Genomic DNA, 21,225 nt, shown 5'->3' with positions numbered 1-21,225 from the left:
TGTGGAGGCAGTTTTTGAGTTACCATAATTCGTTCCACATCCTTTGGAAGGAATGAGAAGGAAATTTTATTTCGACTTCAGAGCCCTGTATCCGTTAACAGCTCAAAAACTTTAGGAGTGGACTCAATAGAACTTGGATTGAAGGCCACTCTTGTATTATCCCAATCATCCCAATGCAACTGTTGTTAGGTCTATTATTTTTAGGTTATTTTAGAGTCTAGTTTTAGGTTTATTTTTATGTTTTATGTTATATTTTTTAATTTTACGCTTGTTTTTACTTTTATGTTAATTTTAGGTTTAAGATGAAGAGAGTTTTAGTTTTTGATGAAAATATGGTGTTCCTCGGATTTCTTAGTGATGAAATGATGAGCTTTTGCGAAAAGGAACTCCAGGTTTGAATTTCTTGATTTGGTACATTCTAGAGGATTTAAAATGTCAAATTTTCAAAAGCCAACATCAAAGGTCGCAACCTTTCACTAAAGGTCATGACTCTCCAAAAGTTACTGAAAGTAGTTTTTGTAGAAGCGTCAAGAGTCAGCGGCCTTTGATAGAAGGTCAAGAATCTTGAAAAATGACGCATTTGTAGGAAAAGTCAAGAGTCGCGACTCTCTATCAAAAGTTGCGAATCTTGACTTTTTTTCGCAACTTTCAATTTCGATAAAATCACGAATTGGGGCTACATCAGTGGGGATCATTCAATTTTTTTGGACATTGGAGGCTAAAAGTGACAACTGAAAGTGGAAGAACACCATTAGAGGCTAGATGCATATTTGAATTTAAAAAGTAGTCAAAGATATCTTAAGATGGTTGAGATATTCTCTCAAAATAGTTGAGATATTGTCTCAAGTGATTGAGAGATTTCCTCATCAAAAATATCAGTAACTAAATTCAGCTATAGATATTTATTTACATAATTAAACATAATTTAATTCATTGAGAATTAACTACTAAAAATAAAAGCTTGATTTGAAAAATCAGATGATGCTTTTCTACATTGTTATTTTTGAAATACCAGAGAGAAAATTTAACAAGAAAAAATTATACACTTTGTCCTAGTAGCCCACACTACTCTTTGTGTGTCGTGGATCGATTTGGAAGAATACAATGTGAGATTTATTGGATCCAAATTACAAGAAGCTTTGAGGATACCCAAATAGTCATCAAGAGGTATTTATTTTTTTCATGTAATTTATGTTTCAGATTTAATGTTTATACATATGGTGATCCGGCTATGGTACAATGATAATCAGATTAGAATTATTCCGCTGCGAACCTAATTTAGTACTATAAAGTTAACATTAATGATTGGAGTGGTTCCATTATGTATATACATTAAATATTGTGTGGGGTTTATACATTTGTGTATATATGTCATATGTATGTGAATGGATAGTAATATTATTATGAATGTATAAGATGAGAAAAATCGTTAATTATATTATAAAATTGGGTGTACGTCTTGTTATTATCTTTTCTAGAAAATAATGTAAGCCATTTATGGGGCATAAATTTTTTTATGTAAATTTATTTTTCTAAAATTATTTTTATGTAAATTTTTTATAATGTAATGCTTAATTCATGAAGCTCGGTTTCGTAACAAAATCGAGCCATGACAAACCATCCCACCTAATGGAGCTTAGGTTCACGGAGGAGCCCTGGCTGTGAACTATTGCCAGCAGCCGCTTGCTACGGGTTCTATGCCCATCGTCCAGTCTAGTAGTTGATTGCACCGAGGGACTAAGTCCCTGCGATCAACGTTGTTCAATGATAGTAAGGTGGCCTGACCACCATTTGAGGGGCAAAGGACATTCGAGGTCCCTGTTTTGTCACTGAGGTCGAAGCATTCAAAGCATGCATAGATGTTGGATGTCTGTTCCTTCCCAACACGAAAAGACCCGATCAGGTCTGGGTCTTTTGGACCTATTTCGTGCGCCTAGCTTCGATACCTCCTGGATCGTGGCCTTCCATGGCCACCGTGGCCATAGTGGCTCCCTGGAGCCGCCGACCACGGTGGGCCATGGTGGCCAGTCCCATATACCCAAACCCCACTATCATATATATGCATATATATATGTGTATATTTCGGTATATATGTATATACTGTTGGGATTTGTGCCCTAAAGGAAAATAATTAGTGGATAATATATTATAGAATATATGAAATACAATTAAAAGATAAATAATTATTAATTATAATAGTATAATTATTAAATATCTGAAAATTCCTTATACATATAGAGAAGGTGTAATCTTGTAAGGATGTACAAGATAATAAAAATTATATAATATGAATAAAATAAGTCGGCAGTGTATTAAAGTAATGAGAATCTTTAATATGAAAATGCTAAGTAGGGCTGTACATCGGTCGGTTTAGTCGGTTTATACTACATATTTTCTAACCCGAAGTAAAGATCGGTTTGTAAAATTCTGCATACAATCTACCCAATTAAAAAAAATAATCTTAACCCGACCGACGGTTTGGGCGGTTTGGTCGGGTTAACCCGCCCAAACCGAAATAAGAAGTTTTTTTTTTTTTTAATTAGTTTCAACTAAAATAAAAATTAACCACATAAATATACCATATATGTGAGAAAGAATTTTATTGAGAGGTTGAGAAAGAATTTTAGGATTTGGGACTTTTTTTTAATATATATTATATATTATATAATATATATATAAAATAAAAAAAAAATAAAAAAGTAAAAATCGGGTTAAATCGGGTTGGGCGGTTTAGGTCAATTTTCAACCCGCCCAATTAACTGATTGGGCGGTTTAGAATTTTGTCGAGTTATGTCGGTTTGTATTTTTTATTGGTTTTGTCAGTTTGGTTTGGGTGGGTTATTCGGGTTGGGCGGTTTACGAAAATTTTTGTACACCCCTAATGCTAAGTAGGATTTACTATATACACTATAAATATATGAAATTGAGCTTTTAATAATTATAGAATTATAGTTACTGGATTTTACTACAGTGTCCATTGATATAATCAATTCTAGTGATTAACACTTCTTGTGTCGGTTCGTAATTAGTTTTGATTAATTTACTATTTTACCTTTCTAATTATTTCTGTATCCTTTAGTTCTGTTAATTCACTAGTGAAAGTATAATTTAAATCCAATTTAAATTTGCACGTAACTTTTTTAGTTTCAGAATTAACACATAAAGAGAACTAACATTTGATCCATTAAGAAAATCAAGATTCTATAATTGTAGATCATGTTCCCAGCCATCTACATTATTAGATTCCCAAAATAGAAGTTGTAAGAATTGTTTTCTCTGAGAAACTTTAACGAGTGAATCAAAGAAACTAATAACAGGAACAAGAGTTCATGATTACTCAAGATTTAGGCTGATCTACCATTGATCATCATTATGATATAAATTAGGTCTTTATAGTAAATGACATGTTTGATAAAGACAACTTAATTACATATCGGTTGCTTGCAATTCCCCTTACAAGTATCATCCAATGTGTAAAGACCTTAAATTCACGAGTCTATGCTTTGTCGATGATTTAATTCTTTTCAGCAGAGGTGTTCAGCAGTCTGTCAGAGTTCTTAGAGACACTCTTGATGAGTTTAGTTCAGTGACATGTCTTTTCATCTAGGGGTGTGCAGAAAGTCATCCAATCCAATTCCAACCGACCGATCCAATCCCAACCGATCCAATAGAATCGGATATCCAATCATAATTGGATCGGATCGGATGCAAATTTTAAAAATCCAATTGGATCGGATCGGATGTTGGATGAGACATCCGATCCAATGGATAACCGATCCAATCCAATCCAATATCATCCAATGTCCATCCAATCATATTTAATATTTATAATTTTATATAGTTAATTATTTTATTTAATATTTTATATATTATTTTATTATCTATGTTAGATTATTAGGTTTTAAATTATGTTTTTTCATATATATATATTTTTTTAATGAAATTAGCCTAAATAGTGGTTAAAATGGATTGGATTCATCCATAGGATCCATTGAATGGATCTAATCCAATCTAATAAAAAATCAGTTAAAGCATCCAATGGATGGAACCGATCCAATCCAATACATCCATTGGATCGGATCGGATCGGATGACTCAATTCAATTGGATTGGATCGGATGGAAAAATTCAATATCCAATAAATAATTGGATTGGATTGGATGGGTCCAAATCCATTGGATGTGATCCAATGAACACCCCTATTTTCATCAATACAACCAAATCTCAAATATACTTTGGAGGGGTGGGATTAGATGAGAAGCAAAGTATCTTGAAAGAGTTTGGGTTGATAGAAGGAAATTTTCCTCTTAAATACTTGGGGGTTCCCCTAAGACCAACAAAATGGAAAGCGGAAGATTGTGGCATAATCATCAAGAAAATGAGACAAAGGCTTCATACTTGGGCTAGCATACACCTTTCTTATGAAAGGAGAGTTCAGTTGATCCACTCAGTGCTTTTTGGGCTGCGAAACTACTGGATGAGCATATTCATTCTTCCTCATAGTGTTACTAAAGAAGATCTTTGGGGTTGGAATGGCAACAGAAGTAAGATCCATGTGGCTTCTTAGGAGAAAATTTGTCTCCCAAAAGCTTATGGAGGTCTTGGTTTCAAAGATGGAATAAAATAGAATCAAACTATCCTTGCCAAATACATTTGGGCAATCACTTCTAAAAGGGACTTGCTTTGGGTTAAATGGATTAATAATATCTACTTGAAGAATAACAACTTTTGGGCGTATGATCTCAAACAAGATTCGAGCTGGTATTGGCACAAGCTTTGTCACTTGAGAGACAAGTTTCCAAGCACTAAAATTCAAAGGAAGGGGCTGGTGGTAAGTTTAAAACGAATTGGCTGTATAACAACCTATTACCCCAACACCAATCCAACTCCAGCAAAGCCATTTGGAGCTCTTTAAACTTGCCTAAATATCAATTCATCCTATGGCAAGTGGTTCACTCTCATCTTCTAACCCGTGATAAAATGTTGCAATTTAATATCGTGTTAGAATCGATGGACTGTCTTGTTTGTGAAATAGCAACCGAGATACATAACCATTTATTTTTTGATTGTGCTTTTGTTAAACAGAGTGGTGGAAAGCTATTTTTGTGGCTGGGAAATTAAGCTTCACTACTACAATGTTGGCCTTTAGAGGCTGTTTTTTCACCCCCACTTATAAAAAGGGAAGCTAAAGGGTGTGAAAATACCCGTTTTTTTTCGAAATTGACATTTAGAGGCGGTTTTTTGATAAAAACCGTAGGTATAAAATTGCATTATACCATTTAGAGGCGGTTGGGAAATAATTTTTTTCTTTTTTAGGCTCAGCCCTATGCCGTCGGTTCCTTTATAGGAACCGACAGCATAGGGTACACGTGTTTGCTGACACGTGTACCCTATGCCGTCGGTTCCTATAAAGGAACCGACGGCATAGGGTTATAAAACAACCCCTTTGACTCAGCTTTCTTCCTCACTCGACCAAACCCAGCCAAAGCCAAACCAGCACCCGGCTGCAGAGACTGAAAACCCTCGCCGACCACCGCCTCCACCACCCATTTCTCAACCATTTGAGCCCATTTTTGTTGCAAAATCTTCTATTTTCGATACTTAATCCTATACACCCAAAAAGTTTTAATTTTTTTCCCTATTTAACTGTCATCCGAACCTATACAAAAATAGTGGGTATAACTCCGGCCACCATTTTTTGTTGAGAAAACATTGAATCTCAACCTCTTTTAAGGTATAAATATAGTTTCTATTCATTTTTATAATGTACATTGTTTTATTTTTAGTTTTTGTAAATTATTTTTTGGGTTTTTTAATTTTAATGGTAATATTGTTGTGTTGTATGTGTATAGTGCCCGGATTTTTTACGGAATTGCTCGTTGGATTGCGGTTATTAGGTAAAAATTTAAAGCTCAATATATAGTATATATATGTAATTTTATATTTTATTGAATATGTGTGTATATAATGTGTGTATATATTGTGTGTATATTAGTGTGTGTATAGTTTAGAAATAAAAATTTTAAAATTAAATTAGTGTGGGAAATAATTTTTTTTTGAGATAATAGTGTGAGATATAATTGATTATATATATATGTATGTATAATTTAGTAACTAAGTAACTTGTTACTATTTTTAATAACTAGTTATAAGTAATGAAATAATTATTTTTGCAATTTCCTTGTATTTGTTTATATTTTAGGTTCGGTATAATTTTGTGTGTAGTGTATTTGAGCTTGCATTGATAGGTATATACTTTAACTAATAACTTTTTCTTATTATATAATTAATTATCAATGCATGTTAGTTGAGTTTGAATATCTTAAATATTCATCCGTAGTGAAGTAGGTTCTGCGAATACATGTACTGCGGTCGGATGGGTGGATAAATTTTGTATTGGTTATCTGTTTTGTTTGTTATTTTAGGCACTTTTAAAATTTTTGGGAACGTCCAATTACAGCCGTTGTGCTGCCGAAATTTCGGTAGAATTAGGATAAATCTTACTAAAAAAATATTAATATTTACATCACCCAAAGAACTAATTAGCTATAACATAGTAATAAGATGTTAGGTCACTAAAAAATAATCTAACCATTTGCTATGTCAGCTTACTAATCTAGTGAAAATGGTGACCTTAATTTTAAAATTTCTTTCAAAATTGGAATCAAACATGCCCAAAAATTCATCTTTGCCATAACTAATAAAAAAAAATAAAAATAAATCCCAATATCATTTCAATCATCTTCTTTTTGGGTATAATTGATGACCATTGTAATGATTAGCTACATGGTCCACAACATGTTTAACACTTTACTAAAATCACAATTCTTAAGCTAAAAGTCATTCATCATTACACATAATAATAGTAATAAAAAAAAAGTTACTTTAATTTTGGAAGAAGAATACAAATGCAATAACAGATAAAAATAATAAAAGTAAATTAAAGCAAAAAACACATTTCTTATGCTTAAATCATTGATTCATTGTTCTGTTAACCTAAAATAGAAACCCAAAGAAATCAAACGAGACTTACTTCCATTAACATACTCCAACTCGGGAATGACTTGATATATAGCTTACTTTATATTGTGGTTGTGAATGCTCCTAAATCATTAACATATTGTTTATGCTTTTAATATTTCATATACACTACTTGTTATATATATAGCTAACTTTGAAGTTTGTTTGTTAATGGTGTAGACATGGCGAACTCGGAATCGGGATACCGATTCGGGAGCGAGAAAAATGAGTGTCCAACCACAATACCTACACGAGGGCCGACGCAAATGAATGAAATATCCAAACTAATGGATCAGGGCAAAAGAGTGGCCCTCGAAGTTAATGATAAAGGTCAATACTGTGGAAAAAGCTATGCGAAGCTCGTATCCACTCTAGGAGTCAGATGTCGGCAGACAATAGGGTTGGCCTATAAAAACTGGAAAGAAGTCAACCCGACTCTGAAAAATAAAGTTTGGAAAGACATTCAGGTAAGCTATTATTTGTTAGAATTTTGATTTGTTTTTCTATTACTTCAAATGTTGACTCTAACCGTGTTTGTTTTCCTTCAAAATAGACGGGGTTCATTGTGCCGGACACCTTCAAACATGATTGTCTCATCCTAGCTGGGAAGTTAATGAAAGACTTCAAGAATAGGATGACAAAAGACATCATAATGCCCGCATTGAAAGAGAATGATCTGGGACGACTGGCACAAGTCCCTGAAAAGCACCCCGAGATCGACGCTGCTGATTGGTGCAAATTTGTTGAAAGTCGACTAACTCCTGAATTTTTGGTACGCTAATTATATTAACACTAAGATAAACTCTTAAATAAACGTACATGTATCTAATGTATTTTTTTGGCATTGTAGGAATTGAGTAAGGTGCAACGTGAACGTTCCTCAAAAATTCAATCCAGACATCGAAGTGGTCGGAGTGGAATGGTGAACGTACGGGAAGCTGTGGTAAGTAATGCTTAAAATTTAATGTGCTATAATGTGCTATACAATTTAATTGGTACTAATTTCATTGTTATAACGTTATGTAGAAAAAGGACCTCGAAGTTGCAGATCCCCCCCGCCACCGTGTTTGGATTAAATCTCGCACCAAGAGTAGAAAACTTGTCACTGATTACGACAAGGAAATTGCAGAGAAGATAGTAAGTATATATTAATCGTTAATTGAGTTCTACTCATGAGTTAGTGTATATAATTCATATACTAATTGCTTGAATATATGCGTGCATTAGGCTCAATTAGAGGAGAAGCTTAGTCAGGGACAAATTCAGGTCCAGGGCCAAAACGATATCCTGACGCAGGCGCTCGGGACACCAGAGCATCCTGGACGTGTCAGGGCTGCTGGGTATGCTATTACTTCAAATGTTATTTATTTAGTTACACAAATAAAATCGTTGCTAATTTGCTTTTTATGATTTGTAGGTTCCTGACCAGGGCATCTCAACTATTCGGCAGGAAGAAAAGGGAAGTGTCTGATGTTGTGGCTCGGCAAGCGAAGGAGATTGAAAAATTAAAAGCCGAAGTCCAATCCCTTAAGCAGCAGATGAACGCTGCCGAACAAGAGGAAGAAGGAGAGGTGGCTGGTGAGGCGTATGTTCCACAACCATACGCTCCTCAGGATGAGGTACAACCACAAATTTATGCTGAGGAGTTTATTTCCCTCAACGACCAAGGTATCCTATACAATTTTGATGACCATGCGGCCCTAAATCAGCAAGTACATCTCTGCTCTGACAACATCGACAATATTGTGGCCCGAGGGTATTTGTACGAGCATGTGGGTATGATCAAAGTTCACTGCCAGGACTACGATGATTCACATGCCCGGATTATGGTTTCGGAAATCCTGCAAGAGGACGCTGAAATTCCTGTCCCAATTGAAGAGTGCAGATATGTTAGGGACGTATACCAGATGTTCCTTCCTTGGCCTAAACACTTAATTTTAACAACCGAGGTAACTTCTCAACTCAAATTAATTATTAATGATTAGTGGAGTTTGAATATCTTCAATATTCATCCGTAGTGAAGTAGGTTCTGCGAATATATGTGCTGCGGTGGGATGGATGAACAAACTACTGTTATATATGTGTTATTTGTCGTTATACAGCCATGTTCAAAATTTTTGGGGTCATTCAATTACAACCGTTATGCTGTCAAAATTTCGGTAGAATTTGGATAAAATTTGATATATATAATGTTCTGTTTTGTTTAGGGTCCACTCGCTCAACCGCCCTCAAGACGTGATGCGTCAAAGGGGAAAGCTCCGATGCTTTCTCCACAAGGCCGTGGTGCACGGGAAGATGACTTGTTCACGGAAGAGAAGATGGCGTTGATCCCTAATTCGATAAAATGGATGATTCATGAATTCCTAAGGCTCAAAGATAAACGTGATATAATCACAATTCCTGTCCCCCGAGGATTCATTGCACCGCGTACCCAGATCACGTTATCTGGAGAGGATTTACAGCAGGTTGCTACGTGTGACTACATCGGCAACCAGGGAATGCTGTTTGGAATGATGTATACTCTTCTTTAATCTAATTAACCTTATATCAAATTATAGTTAAATTATTATAAGGCACTAACAATTTTTTCGGCAGGCACATATGGGAGAGCATCAACGGTCTGAGAAAAATTTTCAAGTTTTACGACCCAGAGCTTCTCACAGTGCATGGGATCAACAATGAAGAACAGAGTCAGTCTTTTGACGATGCGGCAAGACGATTGGCTAATTGGTTATCATTAATGAACAACAACCACCAAATGTTCTTTATTCCTTGGAATATCGGGTAAACTTTATTAAATTCTTTAGTGCTAATTGTTCATTTCTATATTATGTCTTCAAATTATTTTTATACTATCTTACTTATATTCCAATATAATTTTCTAGGATGCATTGGACGCTAGTGGTGGTTGCGCCAAGGAAAATTATCCATTTAAACCCTGTAAAAGGCTGCCCAATTCCTGAAGTAATAGAACAAATGATCGGAAGGTAATAATTTAATGACTTCTTATGTAACGACTTTAAATTAACTAACGAATTGAAATGCTAATATAATTTTCCCAAACAGGGCATTCATGTATATAGGGAACGCACATGAGTATCTTGGCCAGTGGCAAGGAATTAACCAAGCAAACTGTCCAAGACAACCTAAAAGCCAAGAATGCAGTTTTTATGTTTTGAAATATATCACTGACATCGTCGCACGTGCCAACCCCAGCCGTTACATACAAGATTGTCGTTATTTTATAATATGTTGTAAAGGATAAAATAGTTATTATATATTATTTTAATAAATAAATAATATTAATGAGTAAGAAAAAAAGATAAATAAATAATAATAATTTTATTTATTTTTTTGGTTGAGAGATAAGAGTAGAGAGGGAAGGTGTGAACTTATTAGGAATGAGAGCCGAAAAGCAATGAATCACACAATTCATCATAACTACTCATGACAATGATATTCATCTAATTTTCAACCAAATCATCACATTTTTATTTCTCCTTTTTCTTTCTCTTTTTGGGTTTTGTTGTGTTATTCCTTTTGACTCGTGATTTATTGGACTTTTTTTTTTCATTTTATTTTTGGATAATAGGTTATGAAAATTTATTTATTCCACCATCCAAGAATAATGGCTACTAGTAATAATAATTAAAAGGGTAAATACTATTTTGAATCCCATGTTTTGCAAAAATTATTAATTGAATTTTTTGTTTTATTAAATGATAAAATGTACCATGTATTTTTTAAAATAGTATAAATAAGACCCTGAACTGATTTTTTGTCAAAATAAAATTTAATAATAATTCGATCTAAATGTGTTATGACAAAACTGTTTGCATTTTCTGTATCTATTCATGTTAGAAATTATTTTTAAGTTGATTATATTAAAAATAAAAGTTGTCGAAAATTAAGCTTATGGTCCTATTTTTACTATTTTAGAAAATACAGGGTCCATTTTGTCATTTAACAAAACAGAGGGTCCAATCTTTAACATTTGCAAAACACGGGATCCAAAATAATATTTACCCTAATTAAAAAAATTTATTTATTTATCACACATATAATACCACAAATTTTCAATTTAGTTCATCAATCGAATATCATTTCTTTGATAATATATATTTAATTAATTATAAATAGAAAGGTGTATTATTTAATGAGCTAAACTTAATTTATTATATATATTCCATATTTTGAATTTTCTACATTTTTTAAAAGTAAAAAATTTACACTTCCATGTTCAAAAGGCTCAACAAATTATTTAATACCTTTTTTCGTTTCATTTGACATTTATATAATTATATTTGCATTTGTTGTTAATTAATAAGTACAAGTCTTTGAAAGAGATGTATGAGTGAGAAATTTTCTTTCAATATTTTTTTCTTCTCTTTAATGGCATTTGATGTAGATCTTTCCTTCATAAATTGGTGTCATCATTTGAATAGTTTTATATATTTTTTGATATGAATATTAGCAGCAAAGTAATCCAAGCTTTTATGAATATAACAAATCAATATTTTCTAAAAAATTATTGATAGCGAAACTATTAAATTTTATTAGAGTCATTCTAAAAATACCCACTCCTTAACGAAATAAATAGATATTCTTTAGTTCTTGTTTAAAGTGTATTAGAGAACATTATCCCACATGGATTAAATATAAAAATATTGAGCCATATATGTAACGTCCCCACTTCAAGCTTCTATTCGGCTCTTACACTCACAAAATGATAGTTCCTATACACGACTACGTCACTCTGGCTGCTTCCTGAGATGACGACTGACCCTACAAACCTACAAACCAACACGAGTCTTTCTTGGGTGCTTTGTCCTCACTCGCACACTTCCTGTTAAAACTTCTCAAGAGATCACCCATCCTGAAATTACCACAGGTCAAGCACGATTAACCGTGGAGTTCTTTCGTGATGAGCTACTGAAAAATAAGATACACCTTGTTGATAAAAGGTAGTACCAATCAATACATTTAAGCCCTCTTCAATTGTGTAGTTCCATACGGTATTTCCCCTTACGGATCACGGGACTACTCACTGTCACAATCACCCCCTTACGGGATTCGACGTCCTCGTCAACCACACTTTCGGTTAGATCAAGACTCTGATACCATTTGTAACGTCACCGCTTCAAGCCTCCATTGTAACGTCCCCTCTTCAAGCCTCCATTGGGCTATTACACCCACGGAATAATGGCTCTTATACACGAGCACTACAAGAAATGTCATTTTTACCAGCACAGTTCGCTACTATGCTGATAAAAGTAACTTTTACCAGCGCATTTCGCAAACTGCGCTGGCAAAGAGATCAAAGTTTTACCAGCGTACATTTGCAGTGGCTAAAATCTAACTTTTACCAGCACATTTACGCGCTGGTAAAAGTCTTTTTTGCCAACGCTTTTTATTTCATGCTGGCAAAAGTTCTAATACCAACATTGATTTGCCAACCCCCTTTTGCCAACACATCACAAGTAAATTCTATTTTACCAGCGCAATACCAACTTTTGTCAGTACAAAAATGTGCTGGCAAAAGTGACATTTCTTGTAGTGGAGTACACCACTCTGGCTGCTTCATGGAATGATGACTGACCCTACAGACCAACACAAGTGTTTCCAGCATGCTTTGTCCTCACTCGCACGCATCCCAAGAAAACTCCGAGGAGGTCACCCATCCTAAAATTATCTCAGGTCAAGCACGCTTAACCATGGAGTTCTTTCATGATGGGCTACCGAAAAATAAGATGCACCTTGTTGATATAGGTAGTACCAATTAATCCATTTAAGCTCTCTTCAACTATGTAGTCCCATACCTGACCTTCCCCAAGCAATGTGGGATTGCACAGCTTACTCGGTGTTTCCCCTTACGGATCACGGGACTACTGACTGTCACATCCATTGAGCCCTTACACCTGCGGAATGATGGCTCTTATACACGAGTATGTCACTGTGGCTGCTTCTTGGAATGACGAATGACCCTACAAACCAACACGAGTGTTTCCAGCGTGCTTTGTCCTCACTCACACACTTCCTGGAAAAGCTTCCCAAGAGGTCACTAGGGATGACAATTATACCCCCGAGTTCGGGTATCGGGGGCGGGGCGGGTATGGGTTTAAATGTTCATACTCGAGTTGGAAACAGGGTGGGGGGGAATAGATACCCGCCTCGAACTTGCCCCGATATGATATATGTATATATTTAAGTTTTAAAATTATAACAACTACAACTAAAATAACTACATGATTCAGGCTTTTTATTGATTATAGTAATGAGACATTTTAGTTTTCATGAAAATATTTGCGGTGATGCATATTAATAATCGCACTTAACTGCTTTAAAAAAAATGACACTTAACTATTTATTTTCGATTACTAATTTTGTATTTACTAACTCCATTTACTATACCAACTATTACACTCATGTTTATTGTTTTAATGAGTTTTTATGATTTTTTTTTTTTTAAATTCTCTTTAAGACATTATTTTTTTTTTCAAAAATAAATATGTAATGGGTACTCGATGGGAATCCTTCCCCCGTCGGGTAATTCTCGCCCCGTCCTTGCTTTTGATTTAAACGTGTATTGGGGTAAATTTAGGAAGCATGTATGGGGTGGGGGAGCAATCCCTGCACCTGCTTCACCCCGTTTACATCTATAGAGGTCACTCATTCTGAAATTATCCCACGTCAAGCACGCTTAACCTTGAAGTTCTTTCGTGATGGGCTACTGAAAAATAAGATGCACCTTGTTGATATAGATAGTAAATCAATTCATTTAAGTCCTCTTCGACTGTGTAGTCCCATACCTGCACAGTCTCAAAATCATCCCACTTGACCTTCCCCAGGCGGTGTAGGGTTGCACAGCTTACTCTGTATTTCTCCTTGTATTTCTCCTTACGGATCACGGGACTACTGACTGTCACAATATATAAGAACATAGGCTACTCTACTAATCAATAATTAATTTTGAGATGGAACCCCATATTTTTCAACAAAGTAAAATAAATATATAAGGTGTCTTTATATAAAATGGAGATATATATTTTTTGTATAATAAAATTATACCTATAAATATATTTTTTAAAAAAAAAAATAGGAGAAATCAAATTAGTCATGCTTTTATGATTGTAATAAATACATAAATGTCATTAGACATTTGAATAGTAACATGCCACTATTTTTTGAACTAAAGAAAATTTCATTAAAAGGCACCAAGTCGAAAAAATTAAAAGATTAATTCAAAAAGCAAAAATTATAGGCAAGACAGTAAGCGCTAATTGTACCCAAGTCATAATATTTTGAGCCATTTTACAATGAGAAAGATAAAATAGAACAAAAAGATTGCCAAACATGTAAAATATCATGAATAATAATGCCAAACTCAGTTTGACGCTTATCATTCCTATTAATAGGTTGAACAAGACGAAAGCTATCTAAGAAAATAGTGATGATGGTATTGTACCCCAAACGACAACACAACAATAACCTATTTAAGAGAGTTGTTTCCTCCGCCACATGAGGATAAAAGAAATCTATCGCTGATGAACTTGAGGAGCACAAAACCGCCCCTTCCCAGGCAATCACCACTGCCCAAGTCCCACACACCCTTACTCCTCATTAATTCCTATATCTACAAACAGATTAACATCACTCAAACCCAAAGTCTCAAACAGCCCCACCAGAGGCACCACCCGCCGTCGCTCCCGACATTACATGAACAATTAGAGCTAATTTAGCATACCACTATTTTACTGATAAATTTAGGCAGCTTTTACCACTCGTTAAATTTTACTAATACTTCGGTCAGGTTAGACTTTCTTTACTTAAATTGGACAAAAATCCTTAAATCTAACAATCTCAATAATTCATGGAGAATTTTTAACAGCTAAAAAAATTTAGAAAGTATAATTTAGTACATATCAAAATTCGGGAGATAAAAATCTTAATTAGCCTATATATTATACGAAGAAAAATAATATTATTACATATATGAATATAAAATTCTTAAATTCAATTCTCAACTAAAGCATTAGCTTATATTAGCTACATTTATATAGTTAATTAACTTATAATGATAATCAAATTATTCTTGATTGAAAAATATCTATATTAATTAGGGTACTTTAACAATACACTCCCGAAAAGAGAGGTGCATTATGCACCCTTTTTGTATTTTCTACATCCAGATTTAGTCATAGTTTGTTTTATGTAACAGTGTACAACAAACTGTTTAAATTTTATTTTTACTAAATTTTTTTTTTTTTTAATTTCTTAAAAATTTACAAAATGTCTTAAAATGATCACGTTATACACATTCATATAAAAATGTATTGAAACTAAAATTATGTGAATGTCAAAAACACTCTTCGTATACCATAAAAATTTTCCTAGAATATTGTTAATCATAAATTTTTTAGCCCTTTTTATAAGAATAATAGTATTTATAATTTATTATTATTTTAAAAAAAATATATGTGTATTTTTAAAAGTTTATTTTTTATTTGGTATGATAATGTTTTAATAAAAATGATAATTTTTTACATTTCCTTGTTTAGTATGGGCTTTTTTTTATTTTATAAATAGAAATATTATAACTATAAAAATACGATTAACCTCTCAAAAAGATGGAATTCTAAACATTACCTTCAATAGATTTGATATACATAACTTACAAAAATATTAGAATTTAGATTAATTTTTACAAAAATACTATCACGCGAAAATCTTTTCAAAAATACTGTATTTTTATAAAACAACAGTAGAACACAAATAGAACAACTAAAAACAATAGTAGAAGAACTTAAAAACAACTGTAAAAAAAACAACAGTAAAAACTTAACACAGTATAGAGTAAATCGTATCAAAACTCACGAGTACATCAATTAAAACTCAATCTAACTACATAACATGTCATACAATACATAATCATACATTTTAATTGTTTTATTTTCTTTTTAAATATATTAATTGAAATGTTATCGTATTCAATATTCTCTGGAAGCAAAATACAAAGAAGATAGAACAATTTACAATAAATGACATTGACACATATCAAAGAAGATTGAGCCTAGAATATATATAAATATATATATATATATATATATATATATATATATTGATGATAGTTACTGCAAAAATAAAAAGAGTTTCAGGGAAACTCAGTTGTTCTCTTCTCACTGTAAAAAGGCTTTAGTCTTTTGTTTGTGTCTATAAAAAGAAACCAAAAAAAACATTTACATGTGATTTTTCTTTTCTTAGAAAGTCAAACATGTCATACATATAATAATTAATAATACAGAGAAGGTCACTACAACCTTATCAAGTTTCATGAATTAACTAGAATATGAGTATCTTTACTGATTATTATTAGAATATTATTATTGGACAATAATACTCAACACATTTGATAAGTAATAGTGATTTTTTTAAATTATATGTGATCTAATACTTAATATAGTATAACACAAAAAAAAAATTATTTTATATACTGTATTTTTTTTTTTTATTTACGGTTTGAGTTTCTAAAGTAGTTGCAGCTCTAATTACAATAAAAATTTTTATACAATAGCGCTAGTTACAATAAAATTTTTTATATAAAATTCCGTAAAAAAATATATAACAAAAAACTATTTTAAAATATAAAAATAAAATACTAATTCTATTATTATTATTATTGAACCCCCCACTATCTTAATTTATTACAAAACTATTAAATAATCCAAAGTCCAACCATTACTAAATGATATAATTGTATTGGTTAGACAACTCTTGCCACTTTCGGACCACTAATAATAATATTAAATCAAATAAATTAAGTGAACAAACAAGTTGGTGTAGCCTTAAACCAATCAGAATTAAGAAACTGATTTTACATCATTTTTTATTATTATTTACTTGCACTACATACACAGCTTTTGATATTAAAATTAAAAAATAAAAATAAAATCATACTAGAACGAAATAATTAAATAAAGAAAACAAGTTATAGTGGGGGCCTAAACCAATCAAAATTAACAAACTGATTTGAAATATTACATTTATTATTAAATACAAAGAGTTTTACACTAATTGGCTTTAGCTCTTAAAAAAAAAAAACCAAAAAATATAAAATCTCATATTTTATATATATATTTATATTTATCAAAGGCTGTAACTCTACCATAAAAAAAAACATTACGTAATAATTAATATTCAGAAAACACTTTTAAACCGTACGATTATTCTAAATCAAGAATCAAATCAAGTGAAGTACAAGATCATGACTTTTGATTATTTTTTTTTTTAATTTTTTTGTGAAGAACTAATAAATAAGCATAGTAGAAGATTTTGATAAAAGAAATCCAAACAGAGGTGAATTTTGTTTGAGTCGTCGTTTTTCCATAATCAAAACGTTGGAACGACGCCGTATTGAGACTCGGCTATAAAAGCTGCTGCAGCAGCGGCTGAGCCGTAGATTGGTTCGAGATCGAGATCGGTCTCTGTTTCGGTTCGCTTAGCGAAACGCCCTTTGATTCTCGGACGAGTTTCTGCGTAAGCTTTTCTCGAAGCGTAACGAATCGTCTTCTCGAATCTTCTGTTCTTTCTCTTCTCTTTGTACCTCAAAACTCTCGCTTCTCGATCTAATCCGCAGAGCTGAGTTGGCTCGGACGAGTTCGTTGATGCTGAAATGCTAGGCAGTGGATCGGTCGATGAGTTTTGATTCAAGCTTCCGCCGAAAGAGAATGATATTTCGGATATGGAGTTTCCGTCGGGGACTATTCCTACATCTATTGACGATGATGAGACCTGAAAGAAGTTATTATGTAACGGAGATTTAATCAGTATGAAATTTTTCTAATTACTTTCTCGGGAAACAAACAAGATTTAGCGGAATTGAGAATTACGCTTTGGCTGAGACACTGCGCAGGGTAATTGAACGAGGAGAGCTTAGATCTGCAAAAATCAATGTCGAAGCAATTTTCTGAGTTGTTTACAATCGAAGATGGAGGATTCGGTTTGATTTTAACCGGAACGACGCTATCGGTTATGGAGCTAGAGTGAATCGTGTTTGAGTAATCAAAATCAAGAAACGAATCCATTTCAGAGAAGAACAAATTATCAGTACTCGATTTCACAACAACATTAGGTTCTTCCTCCTCCTCCGCCGCCGTCGCCGCCACCATGAGCTTAGAATCAAAATTAGGATTAGAAATCATCCAAGGCAAAGAAGCTTCATCGTTACGACACGCGCCACCACCGGTCTCGTCAGAGCACGCGCCACTAGCAGGTACGGCGAAGAAATTAAGTGCAGCAGAGGAGCGGACAATAGAGTCGGTTGAGTCGTAGAACGGCTCCACGGGAACTCGCTCGTGGCGCTGAGCTAACGGATTAGCCGAGTGGATATCGGCGTCGCATGAAACGCATAGCGAAGCCGCGTCAGCTTTGCAGGTAACGGCGGCTGGAGCTTGCTCGCAGACTTCGCAGACCCAAACTCGCTCGTGGCGCGACGCCAGCTTGTTGGCGCAGTGGATCTTGGTGTCGCAGCTTAGACACAAGAAAGCCGAGTCAGCTCGGCAAAATACGGCGGCTGAAGCCGCCGATTTGCACGAGTCACAAGGCTTCCCTACGATACCCCAACCTCCACCGCCGTTACCAATTAATCCCATATTCTTCTCTTTTATTTTTTAAACTATTTTAATTTTCCGTCGCCGTTACCGTAAAACGCCGTCGTTTTATAATTTCGACGAGAATAGAAAGAGAGAGTTTCTTCTTATTACTTCTCAAAATGAAATGAAATGATTTTGAGTTATTATTATTAGAGAAAGCAAAGCAGAGTAGAGAGTAGTGTTTATCTATTAAGTCAGAGACGAAGAAAATCTTTGGGCTAGCGAATAGGAATGGTACACGTGGACAATTCCTGTCCATGAAAAAATGTTTTGTTTTAGATAAATTTTATTAATTTTATTTTTTTTTTACTGTTTTAACTTTTTTATTATTTACCCAATAGAGCAATTTGATAAAAACTTTTAATATTTATTTCGGATTCGTTGCTGTCAAACGTCTGTGCCGACGCGGGTCCCACACGTGTGCCATTTAGACATGGATAAGTGCGACTGGGGAGTGGGGATCGATCCAATTCAATGATAAATTACCGATTTAATTACAATTTATCGTCAAATATTAAATATTCAATTGCTCGTAACTCTTGTTTGTATCCAAATCGTATTTTTAGTGAGGATGATGTTCCTACTGATTTTCTTTCTATTGTAATGGTTGAATATTCTTATTAATAAAGTTACCATTTTCCTTCAAAAAAAAAAATAATTAATGTTTTTATTTAATTTGCATAAGTAATTAAATTTTATGTTGTTATATATAAAGTATAAATGTATATATAAAAATTAATACTAAAATTTTACTTTAATTTTTTTTTGAATTGGATGGATCTAATCCAATCCAATACATAGTGAATCTAAAATATTTGATGAATTCGATCCGATCTAAAAAAAAAGTATTATGTTTAAAATATTAGATAAACGTGAATGGATAGAACTGATCCAATCTAATATTTAATTGATGTTAGATCAATTAAATAACTGAAATTAATTGAATCAGATCGCATGGTAAAATTAAACATTCAATATATAAATTGATTGGATCTAGATAAATTTAAAAATATTGAATGTGGTCCAATAAAATGAGGATCGAGAAAAATGAGTCTTAATTTTAATTTAATTTTTATAAGTAAAAATTGTATTGAATTCTATTACTTTTTTTTGGCTCAATTGGTATTGAAAATTGTTTATTCTTAATATTTTGGATAATTTTTATAAGAGTAATTTGCGGCGTAAATACCTAAGTTTATCTACTGGTTGCAGTTTAATATCTAAGTTAAAATTTTAGCGGTAAAAATACCTTCTGTTACAGTTTTAGAAGTTCCGTAAGTACCTTACCGTTTTCTGACACGCTGAGTGACAAATGGCAAGACACGTCATTTAAAATAATGCCACATCATTTTATTAACTATCCACGTGTGAACAATTTTATTCAAAAATAAATTTAAGTTAAACTAACAAATATATTTGAAAATAAAAAAAATTGAATACAATTAATATAAATCTATATACCTACAATCTGAATTGTAAAATCAATACATTAATTGAAACAAAAACTAAAATTAAATTAAATTTAAAATATAAATTGTAAAACCTGGAAACAAAAACTCAAAAACAAAAACTAAATAAACTTATCATTTCTTTCCAACAAAAACTCAAAAACACGATTGAAAAAAAATCTCATGAACACAATGGAGAGGGACAAATTCTTTGGGGAGAAGACTAGCGAATCCATCTTCTCTAGAGAAGACCATCGTTCAAGGTTCTCTATCTCCGACCTCGGCATCGATTGATTGCATCTTCTTCAACTTCTTCAACGTCTTCGAGTGAGGAGCAAACTTAGATTTCAGGTGAGATTTTTTGGGTTTTGATATTTTTTTGGGGGTTTGCTGTTGGTTTCGGAGATTTTTCTGGTTTTGCACAACCCTGTTCAAAAGATTACAAAATCAAACCCAAACCCAAAAATCAAATTAAAAGCTAGGGAAGCAATTTTTTTACCCAGAATAAAAACTCATATATATTAATAGGAAAGAGGGATTAATAACAATGATACAAAACCCAAATCCAAAAAAGATCAGACAAAGAAAAGAAACACCAAATAGTGCACAAATTCAAACCTTGAATCTACTGCAGCCCTTGAACCTTCCACCTGGGTTCTTCGCCGTTAATTGGATAACTGTTAAATCCCAGCTTGCTCTCTTGATTGATGGCCATGGTCGGAGAAGATGGAACCTCGAACGATACTCGTGGTCGGCAAAGATGGAACTTGTATTGGCACTCGTTGTCGATTGATGGGTTCCCATAATCGGAGAAGAAGGTTGCGTTACTTTCTCTCTCCGACTCTATTGCCTCCTGTTTAAGATTTGGGAGTTTATTTATAAATAATTTAATTTTATCTTTTAGTTTTAATTTATTTGTTAAGTTTTATTAGAAAAAAAATATTTGTTAACTTTTTTTAGTTATTTTGGATTTAATTGATGTGACAATTTAATATTGATGATGTGTAATTATTTTAAATGACGTGTCTTGCCATCTGTCACTCAACGTGTCAGAATACGGCAAGGTACTTACGGAACTTTCAAAACTGTAACAGAAGGTATTTTTACCGC

The 21,225-nt window shown here is 33.1% G+C and overlaps 1 protein-coding gene and 2 long non-coding RNA genes across 3 annotated transcripts; 1 reads left to right on the top strand and 2 right to left on the bottom strand.

The window, feature by feature from the left end:
* Positions 1-17,032: 17,032 nt before the first annotated feature.
* LOC115725326 (zinc finger protein CONSTANS-LIKE 5) lies at positions 17,033-18,864 on the bottom strand. The gene is made up of 2 exons (XM_030654807.2): positions 17,906-18,864; positions 17,033-17,807 (listed from the first exon to the last, which is right to left on the bottom strand). The coding sequence occupies exons 1-2, from the start codon at positions 18,665-18,667 to the stop codon at positions 17,406-17,408; spliced, it is 1,164 nt and encodes a 387-aa protein (XP_030510667.1). The 5' UTR covers positions 18,668-18,864; the 3' UTR covers positions 17,033-17,405.
* A 974-nt stretch (positions 18,865-19,838) lies between these two features.
* LOC133038723 (uncharacterized) lies at positions 19,839-21,025 on the top strand. Its single transcript, XR_009688238.1, has 2 exons — positions 19,839-20,466; positions 20,807-21,025. It is a non-coding gene; the product is annotated as an uncharacterized LOC133038723 (long non-coding RNA).
* Positions 20,234-20,969, bottom strand: LOC133038722 (uncharacterized). Its single transcript, XR_009688237.1, has 2 exons — positions 20,734-20,969; positions 20,234-20,542 (listed from the first exon to the last, which is right to left on the bottom strand). It is a non-coding gene; the product is annotated as an uncharacterized LOC133038722 (long non-coding RNA).
* Positions 21,026-21,225: the final 200 nt, after the last annotated feature.

This window comes from Cannabis sativa, chromosome 6, assembly GCF_029168945.1.
Source record: "Cannabis sativa cultivar Pink pepper isolate KNU-18-1 chromosome 6, ASM2916894v1, whole genome shotgun sequence".
Classification (NCBI taxonomy): domain Eukaryota; kingdom Viridiplantae; phylum Streptophyta; class Magnoliopsida; order Rosales; family Cannabaceae; genus Cannabis; species Cannabis sativa.
The sequence above is the reverse complement of the archived record's forward strand: the minus strand, read 5'-3'. Positions and strand labels throughout refer to the sequence as shown.